Source organism: Sphaeramia orbicularis, chromosome 11, assembly GCF_902148855.1.
Source record: "Sphaeramia orbicularis chromosome 11, fSphaOr1.1, whole genome shotgun sequence".
Classification (NCBI taxonomy): Eukaryota; Metazoa; Chordata; class Actinopteri; order Kurtiformes; family Apogonidae; genus Sphaeramia; species Sphaeramia orbicularis.
The window spans coordinates 2296612-2306868 of record NC_043967.1 but is presented as its reverse complement, the minus strand read 5'-3'; the positions used below and the strand labels follow the sequence as shown (position 1 = coordinate 2306868).

The window sequence follows — 10257 nt, the reverse complement described above, 5'->3', positions numbered from 1 at the left end:
AACCTGAAAAAGGTAAGCTAGATTTAACAGGATACTTTAACTTTAATTTGTTTGTTTATGTTTGTTGTTCTTTCTTTGTAATTCATGTTGCACTCTGTGTGACATTTAAACATCTAACATTATTCTAAATATAATAAAGTTTGTATAGATTGTTTATAAAACTTGTACAATTTTACACTAGAAAATGCATCCATAATAATAACAATTATTATATCTGTAAATTATGCACCACATAAAGAAAGGCTATTATTATCATCACTAAAATTATGTAATAGACTCACGTAAAGTGTATAAATTTGAAAGTGGAGTATTTTTACTTTACTTTCATTTTTTACTACAATTCCCTCACAGCCTTGGTATTTAAGTTGTTTTCATAATACTACTAATAATACTAATGATAATAAGTAATAGTAGCTGTAGTAGAGGTAGTAGTAGTAATGTTGATGTGCTGTGTAGTTAGGTTATAATCAATAAGTTAGTTGTCTAACAAACAGTGGATATACAAAAAATACACATTATATTTAAATAATGCTGAAAATGGTAGCAGGCCTCCCATTAGTTTCCAGTAGTTCCTTTTTTTCCTTTTAGATCATGAGTTATAGTGTAGGATTGCAGTATCCATCAGGCACAATTCAGGGAAATCCAAACAATCCAAAGCATTACTGAAAAATATAATATCTATTCTCACAGGTTAGATAAATAAAAAGCAAAGCAGCTAAACAATTATTAAAACTTGAAGAAAAAAAATGGACATGCACACCATCGTATTTCAGCCATATGCTGAAAAATCTCTTCCATCACTGTGTATTATAATCACATATTCCATATTATTAGAACATTATCACTGTGGACTTCCTCAAAGATCAGATTTCCTCTTGAATGTCTTGAAGATCTGGAAAAACAAAACCACATTTCAGTACGTCAAGTAAATCTCCTCTTGTAGTCACAAAATGACATGGACAGCAACAACAGTGACAGCAGTAATACCTCACTGATATAGTACACCTTCTGAAACACAGTAGTACAACACACTTTGGAGTGAAAACAGACACTAAACGTAGAAAATACTACAATGATTTACTGCAGTTATCTCCATCCTTCATTCACCGGACTCTGACTGCTGCAGTCGGGTTTTTCTGTTTGTTCTTTTTGGTTGTTTCTGTTAATAAATCTGTTTTTCCCTTCAGCTCCACAGTGCATTTAAGTCCTATCCATTCACAACCCCAGACAGGAGGAGCAGCGCCAGTGAAACTTCAGATTCAGAGGTACCGGTATCTGATGCAGGACTGGGTAATGGATGATTGACAGGAGGCTCAGCCAGGCTCAGCCAATCATTTTATTCGGTCTGAATAAAATTATTAGTCAGACTGTTAGTGGCCGGTTGATAGGTTTATTATTTTAGATTTTTTTTTTTTTTTTTGGCTTCTGTTAGATTTTCTTCCCATTTTGTTTTATTGTGGCCACACCCCCTTTTGGAATGTAATGAGGCTGATTGGCGCACACCTGCTTTGCCACATGCATTTAGGTTTCCACACAGAGCAGAGCAGGACTGTGCTGAACAGAGAAGTGAGGTGAGCAGAAAGAACATGTGAGTTTGATTTGTTTGACATATTATTTTGAACAAATATCAAGCTTGATATTCATGTGGAATGTTTTGGTTTTTTTGTTTTTTTTTTGTCAAAGTGCAGTTTGGTTCGCATACCTGTTGCTAATCACTGGGTGAGTGAGGTGTTTGCACCCTTGGTAGGCGGAGCAGGGTGTGTGGTAGTTAATTGTTTTGTTCATCATGTTTTATTCTTTTGTTTGTTCTTTTGTTTGAAATATGTGTGTATTAAATTACAATTTTAATGATGAGTAATATGTTTTGTTTGTTTGTAATGTCTGTACTTTTAAGGAAAATGTAACCTGAGTAAACTTTGCAAAATAACTTATGTACAAATGTTTGTGTTTTAGTTTCACAGTGCTCGATGATGAAATAAAGATTTGTACCAGTCGAACTCTACACAGTTTCATTTATGCCAAGAGCTGCTATACAGACTTTTATCAGAAATATGACAATAAAACATTTTTGAGTTTCAAAACCTGGTGGATTTCTTTTACATTTTATTTTGCCACACGATTATTAGGAGCATTTTAAGATGACAAAAGGAAAGTGTAAAAATGCCACATCGTACAGTATAGCTTTAACTTATATTCACTCTCAGCACATGTTGAAGTATATCTGTCAACTGACCTTTAGAGCTTCCAGATGCTGTCCCATCATCATCATCATCATCATCTGAGGTCATTTCTACCTCCAAATCACTCCCATCTTGAAGGCCTTCTAGATGGACAGGTTGGTGGGTGGCCTGCAGGGTGTCATCCACTCTGGTGGAAATCTCTCCTCCTTGATGAAGCTAAAAGAACAGGGAAAAAAAGATTTGAGGAAAAAAAAAACAGAAAAACCATATAAGGAGTGATACGCTGATAAATGATCAGTTAAAATCAGCCTAAAAGGCACATGTCACCCCCTTGAGTTACACTGACTACCCACAGCTGCCCGCATCCAATTCAAATCATTAATGTTAGCCTACACAGTTCTCCATGGGTCTGCTCCTACTGAGGTGCACTGATAAAAGCTTGTTGCCCCATGACCACCCCACTCATCTAGGGAATGTCATCTGACTGTCCCCAAACCTTGCACAAGATGGTCCAGGCTCTTTTCATGGAACGATCCACCAAGCACTACCAGAACAGAGGCGTCCCTGCCTGTCTTCAAGAAGCTCCTGAAGACCCAGCTCTGCAGAGAGCACCTCCTGTCCTAGCACCTTCAAATATTCCATTTAACATGTATTATTATGTTTATTCTGTTGTTTTAGTTGGCATTTTTATTTCACAGTTTTTAATTGTATTGTATTTTAGTCTATCATTTAGCTTTTTTATTCTTCTGTACCACACTGTTTTTAATCATACAGCTGTTTCATGGCTTTAATCTATTCTTGTATTTTATTCTTTTATTTTGGTTTTTCCCCTGTAAGTCACTTTGCCAAATGCATAAATGTAAATATAAATCTAAATGTAAATGTAGATAAATGATAAATGTAGATTCCATTCACCTGAACCTTTTTAGGTTGTCCAGAACTCTTGGGGGCGGGGCTGTGTACTGAAAAACACTCATTGGTTGTACATATTTGCAGCATTCTGCACTTACATTCACCCACAATATTTAAGTCAGTATGTGGCTGCAAACTTGTTCGTTTAATTTCTACAAGCTTCACTTTGTGTTTTGAATATTTGGAAATTGGAGCAAAAAAAGAATAGCTACAAGAAGTGGACAGACAATGAGGTCCATTTCACTCCCACAGCAGATTCACCTGTCTGACCATCCGAATACACTACAGACCGTATTCTGTAAATATAATTCAGTTTTGAACCAGACTGTTAACTGGATCTGGGATCAGGAGAGGATGCCTGAGGAATGGAGGAGAACTGTGCTGGTCGATTATTTTTAAGAACAAAGGTGATGTGCAGAGTTGTAGATACTACAGAGGTATAAAGATAAGAAACCACATGATGAAGAAAGAAAGAAGGAAAGGAAGAAAGGAACTGAGCATCTGTGAGCAGCAGTCTGGTATAAACCTAGAAACAGCACTAGTGATACAATACTGGGTGTGGGAATGCTGATGTAGAAGAACAGAGAAGGACAGAAGGAGCTGCATTGTTTCTCTGTGGATTTAGAGAGTGTATGAACAAAGGAAGGCGCTGTGGTTCTGTATGAGGAGGTCTGGAGTCACACAGAAGGATGTTAGAGTGGTGCAGGATATGTATAGGAACAGTAGGACAGGTGGGTGTGCATCAAGGATCAGCTGTGAGCCCCTTCTTGTTGCCATGGTGATGGACAGGCTGACAGATGAGGCTAAGACAGGAACTTCCGTGAACTATAATGTTTTACACTGTGATCTGTAGTGAGAGCAGGGGGCAGGTGGAGGAAAACCTGGAGAGGTGGAGGTATGTGCTGGAAAGAACAGGAATGAACGTCAGCCCCAGAGAAACAGAAGACATGGAAATGAAAGAGAGGAGGTGAAACAGTCAGCATGTAAGGAGTCCAGGTGAAGAAGGCAAAGGATTTGATGTATTTCAGGTCAACAGTTCAGAACAATGGGGAGGGTGGATTGGAGGTGAAGAGGGGGGTGCAGGTAGGGTTGGATGGGTGGAGAAAAGTGTCAGGGGTGGAGTTTTACAAAAGAGCATCTGCAAGAATGAAAGCAGGCCCGGACTGGCTAATCGGGAGGACCGGGACAATTCCCGGTGGGCCGGTATAATATTTAGGCCACGAGGGCCAGAGTTCACTTTAAATATATATATATATATATATATATATATATATATATATATATATATATATATATGTATATTATTATTATTTTTTTTTTTTTTTTTTGGGGGGGGGGGGGGGGGGGGTTCTGTCATAGCACTGAGATGATCACGTTATCTGCAGCCGCTGTTCCTGGGCCACCACCCCCTCTACTAGCAAACTGTTTTCTTCCTCTTTTTTGCAGACGCACTGTGACCAGACGTAACATGTCTGTGCATACGGTTAGTAGCTCTGTACTGTAGCTGTGGAGCATATACGATTTGTGCTCTGTAGGCTGTGGATGGTCAGCTGTGTTTGCTGTTTGAAACATGGAGAATAGAAAGAGCAAGGGTGGTGTGGAGAAGCAAGAATGAAAAAGAGGAAAGCTCTGGAGGCAAACTCAGCCAAATGTGACAAAATCGGCAACTTTTTCACTAAAACGACCTCCCGGTTGGAAACAACTAATGAGGACGATGAACCGGGTAAAGCACCTTTAAAGCTAGTTAATTATCGAGTCAATGAATTGTGTGGCATTGTGGCGTGGAACATAACGTTATGCATTTTAAATAATAGTATGATGCGACGCCACAGAACTGGGAAACTTTGTCTTGTAGCTCCTCAGAGTCAGAAAGCAGATCCAGCAGCAGACACCAGCCATGAGCCCACAAGTCCAGAGTGGGCAGGTAGGACTGAGAGAGGGAAGAGGATTAGAAGAAATAGGCTCCAATGAAGAGTATGGTGTAGGCCTGTTCAGTATGAAAGGGGCTCTGAGATGCTCCAGGATTCAGCACTACATGAATGAAACTGACACCAAGGCTTTGAAAATAGAAGATTTGTGCTGAGAATTCTGAGCCTTTTTAAACTGTGCTTTAGTGTCAGAAGCAGAGCCAGGAGCCAGTAGTGATGAGGGGATTGTTCCTGTCAGGATGGAAGGAAAAGGTGAGCTGTTGGAACAGACTGTGAACAAGCAGTAGTTCCACTAAAACCACTTTCTAGACCCAAACCATAGTCCTGACCGATTTTATTTTTGATCATTAAAAGTGAGACAGTAAATACACAAAGCCCACAACTGAAAGGCAATAGCATAAAGTAATATTAAATAAACCTGCATATTTTGCCAATGTAAATATGTTAATTGGTTCAGTAAGTCCAAATGTCAGTAGATATTATTTTTTATTGTGATCCAGGTGCAGGCGAGTCTAGGGAAACTGGAGGAAGTGTGAAAGGGAGAGCAGAGTCTACTGATGACAGAGGAGCAGCTCAGCAGCACAACCCTGAACCACTAGGCACAAAGGAGACAGATGAAGGTAACATGTAAGGTTAGAATTACATGATTTTAATAATAATTGGTCATGATCTAAAGTGGGCCGGTCTGAGGTATGAAACTCCAGGGCTGAAAATGAGTCTCAGTCCGGTCCTGAATGAAAGGACAGGTGTAGAGGACGGTAGAGACCAGTGGCACATGGTTTAGAAATGGTTCTACTGAAGGAAAAACAGGAGACACAGCTGGAAATGGTAGAGCTGAAGATGGTGAGATTTACACTGTAAGTGACAAGCATGGACTGGATTATCTGTGTTTACTTCAGTCAGTATAAATACTGCTGTTCTGTGAAGGCCTCCGAGGTTTGTTAGAGAACATTAGTGAACAAACAGCATCAGGAAGACAAAGGAGCATACCAGACAGGTCAGTTCTAAAGATGTGGAGAACTTTAAAGCAGGGTTATCTTATTAAAACATGCCCCAAGCTTTGAATATCTCAAAAAACACTGTTCAGCCCATTGTCCACAAATGAAAAGTGTATGGCACAGCTGCAAACCTACCAAGACATGGCTGTCCGTCTGAACCAGGGGTCTGCAACCTTTATTATCAGTCAGAGCCATTTTGCCCCCTCTTCCACAAAAAAAAGAAAAAAAAGTCTGGAGCCGCAAAAAAAAACAGAGCTTATAAACTTTGAAAAGTTTAATCGTTTTTTACATTTTATCTGTTACAACCACTGAATACAACAAACAGAAGTGCAGTGTGGAATGGATTCTGGAGTATGATTACTCCAAAAGTACACAGTAAAAGTAGTTCATAGTATTTGTGCTAATAGTATATGAAGTACTAATACCAAATATACCAAATTCATAAGGTACTTATGGGAAAAAATAATTTTATTCATCATTGAATTTAGTCTTGCAGCCTTTTTCAGATGAAAAAACAAACACTTTTGGAGCGAGGAAGGGATTTTTGAGTATGATTACTCCAAAAGTACACAGTAAAAGTAGTTCATAGTATTTGTGTTAATAGTATATGAAGTACTAATACCAAAAATACCAAATTCACAAGGTACTTATGGGAAAAAATAATTTTATTCATCATTGAATTTAAAGCCTATTTCAGATGAAAAAACACACTTCTGTATCTTGGAATGGAATCTGTTGTAGGATTACTCCAAAAGTACACAGTACTCATACAGTTGCTCTATGAAAAGTATCGCTATTTATGGAAATGATTCTCTTCAAAACTCAACACTTCTTCCACAGTTCCCAGTTGTACTGCTCCATATTCTGTCTGGATTCACATCCACAAGTCCCGAAAAACGGACAGAATTATCTGAGTAAAATACAAAGGACGGACAGAACCCTCCGTCCGTCTGCGTCTTTAACGTAGAGCAGAAATGAGCCCTGACTTTTGGGTTGAAGGCACATTCGCTCCATTCAGCTCATCTACTGTAATTGTCAAATGAGTAGTGCACAAGAAAAATGCTAGTAGCTGGCTTGACCGCAGTAAAGGGAGGAGCCACTACAAGGAGGAGGAAGAGCCGCAGTAAAGGGAGGAGCCACTACAAGGAGGAGGAAGAGCCGCAGTAAAGGGAGGAGCCACTACAAGGAGGAGGAAGAGACGCAGTAAAGGGAGGAGCCACTACAAGGAGGAGGAAGAGCCGCAGTAAAGGGAGGAGCCACTACAAGGAGGAGGAAGAGACGCAGTAAAGGGAGGAGCCACTACAAGGAGGAGGAAGAGCCGCAGTAAAGGGAGGAGCCACTACAAGGAGGAGGAAGAGACGCAGTAAAGGGAGGAGCCACTACAAGGAGGAGGAAGAGCCGCAGTAAAGGGAGGAGCCACTACAAGGAGGAGGAAGAGACGCAGTAAAGGGAGGAGCCACTACAAGGAGGAGGAAGAGCCGCAGTAAAGGGAGGAGCCACTACAAGGAGGAGGAAGAGACGCATTCGGCTCTGGAGCCGCAGGTGGCCCACCCCTGGTCTAAACTGACAGGTGAACACCCGAACACTGCCCACCACCTCAGCACACCTTCCCCACTGTGAAACATGGAGACCGTTCTTCATCAGGGACAGGAAACTGGTCAGAGTTCATATTAAGATGGATGGAGAGAAATACAGGCTAATCCTGGAAGAAAACCTGTTAGAGGCTGATAAAAGATGAGACTGGGTTGGAGGTTCACCTTCAGGACAACCACCCTAAACAAACAGCCAGAGCTACAATGGAAGGGTTTAGACCAATGCATGTTCAGGAGTTAGAACGGCCTACTCAAAGTCCAGACCTAAATCCTATTGAGAATCTATGGCAAGACTTGAAAACTGGTGTTCACAGATACTCTCCATCCATTCTGACTGAACTGGAGCTCTTTTTGAAAAAAGCATGGGCACAAATTTCAGTCTGTAGATGGGCACAGCTGTTTTAGACATACTCCAGAGGACTTTCAGCTGCGACTGCAGTACAGCATGGTTTAACAAAGTACTGACTCAGGTGGTTGTAAATACACATGCACACCACACTTTTCAGACTTTTAGCTGCGAAAAAATTACAGTTAAAAAGTTACGTTCCTGATATTTAGGGTTAGGGTTAGTTAGGATAGTTACTGGTTTCCAGTCTGCTCAGTGTTTTACAGTGTTTTCCACGTGGTCACCTATACAGGACATGGCTTACTTTTATAAAGGACTTTTTCATCTTCCTGCTGCCACTGTGGGCTTATTCTCTGAGGTGTTTGCATTCAATTGTGCCTTGAGATAATCGTGTATTACTGTGTATAATATGATGAAATTAACTAAATTTACAATTTTAACACAGCTGAAATGCATATTACATGACCAGGTGATAACACCACTGGACACAGGAATTGTCCAAATTGTTTGAATCCCACTTTTAGTAGTAGCATGATAAATTGTGAAATTTTTTGTACAACAGTTTGTTGCAGAAATGGCTGTAATTTCTAATCCGCTGTTCATCATGACTGATGTCTCACAATCCCAGAGCCCAGATTTCTAGACAAAAACAAGGTCAACAGCTTTCCAAAAGCCTGGGATTTACACATTCTAAAATGCTGCAGTAGCATGGATGCTAGGTGTAAATGGAGCAAATATGTTCTATGACAAAAACATACATAGCCTCAGGCTCCTAATTTCAACCATTTTTCCAAGACAAAACAAATGATGAATAAAAGGCATGTAGAATACGATACCAATGATATTGTTCTTACTTGAGAAGCTGGCTCCCTGATTTGTTGAGAGGCAGGTGAAGCTCCGCTGTAGACCTTCATGTGTCTGACCTGCCGTTCCAGCTTGGCCCTGGCCCTCTCACTGTCTTTGAATCGACTTTCAGCATCACGCAGCCTCACCAGCTCCTCTTTCAGTAGACTGTGCTGTCTCTGCAGCAGAGCCAGTTCCCCAATGGTTGAGCCTGCACAGGGGTCTCGATTACCGCTATCTCGTCTGAGAGGGTGCCATAGGTCTCCAACTGCTGGGACGATATTGTCCTCTGGCTGCAGCAGCAGCTCCAATATAGTGTCCTGTTTAATGACAGCAGCCTGCAGAACATAAAGGCCAAACAAGTTCATTCTACATCTGATAAATGTCATTCAAAAGACATCAGCCAGAGCTTCAGTTCATATCACTGAGCATTCTGAAGTTTATTATTGAAGCATTCATGTACATGCTGTACATATATGCATTTTAGTTGAATTTCCACACGGGAGAACAGAGGGTTTTTTTTGTTTTGAAGTTTTGTTTAAAATAGTATTTATTGCCACTACTTCTCTCTAAATTGTTTTTCTAAAAATTACATTTTTGGTGGAATCCTGGAAAATTCCAATCAAACCCACAAAGTCCTCATGATTAGTATATTTGAATGTTCAGAGTGAATAAAATCACAATAAATTTTGAGCTATTTGAAGGCCTGTGTTGGGGTCATGGTTACCACTGCAGAGTGCTGGTTGTACAGTAACATACTCACCTGGAGTGCATGGAGATAAACGCTGAGATTAACCAGCCTTTGATATATTTCCTGTCAAAACAGAGGCAGCGTTCAGTGTTGGGAAATTTGGAAGCTATACAAAAAAAACATAATAATAATAATAATAATAATAATAATAATAATAAAGAATAATAGAATAAACACAGTTTTGCTCGGAAATGCTCTAAAATGTCACATATTTCTCTACAGATGAAGTTTGTCTTCCAGTAAACTCATGGACTCCAGTACTGATCAGATTCAGGCTCAGTTCTGCTCACTGAAGCAGATGTTGTGTCTACAGAAGCTAGGACCTGCCATTCCAATAGATCCACATCTAAAACAACAGTCATGACACTTTTGCATAGCACATTCCAGCAACAAGACGTGAACTGACGGTTAGTAAGTCACATCAACAGGTGAGGTCCAATCAGAAGACGGAGTCAGATGACGTTGCGAAGTCCAACCCATTGTTCGGGGTGGAGTCATCCAAGACGATAACTGTCAACCACACCCGGTATTTTTGACTCGAGTTCCTGCTGGAGCTCTTGTCCGGAGAGACCAGCGCTGGCTTTTATATTTCACATGTGATCAGAATAAATTCTTAAACTGAGACCAAGTGCATCCTGAACTCATCTTTGGAGCTTCCAATCAACGAACACGAAAAATCCTTACATGACACACGTATGTAGAAATAA

The 10257-nt window shown here is 40.3% G+C and overlaps 1 protein-coding gene across 1 annotated transcript in view; it reads right to left on the bottom strand.

Moving 5' to 3' along the window:
• Nucleotides 1-581: 581 nt before the first annotated feature.
• arhgef2a (Rho guanine nucleotide exchange factor (GEF) 2a) overlaps nt 582-10257 on the bottom strand; it is a 61405-nt gene continuing 51729 nt past the window's right edge. Inside the window, exons 19-22 of the mRNA XM_030147655.1 lie at nt 9563-9613; nt 8811-9137; nt 2234-2396; nt 582-892 (exon numbers count right to left, since the gene is read on the bottom strand). Coding sequence (XP_030003515.1) covers nt 864-892; nt 2234-2396; nt 8811-9137; nt 9563-9613 — 570 coding nt within the window. The 3' untranslated portion in view covers nt 582-863. The remainder of the gene's footprint in view (nt 893-2233; nt 2397-8810; nt 9138-9562; nt 9614-10257) is intronic.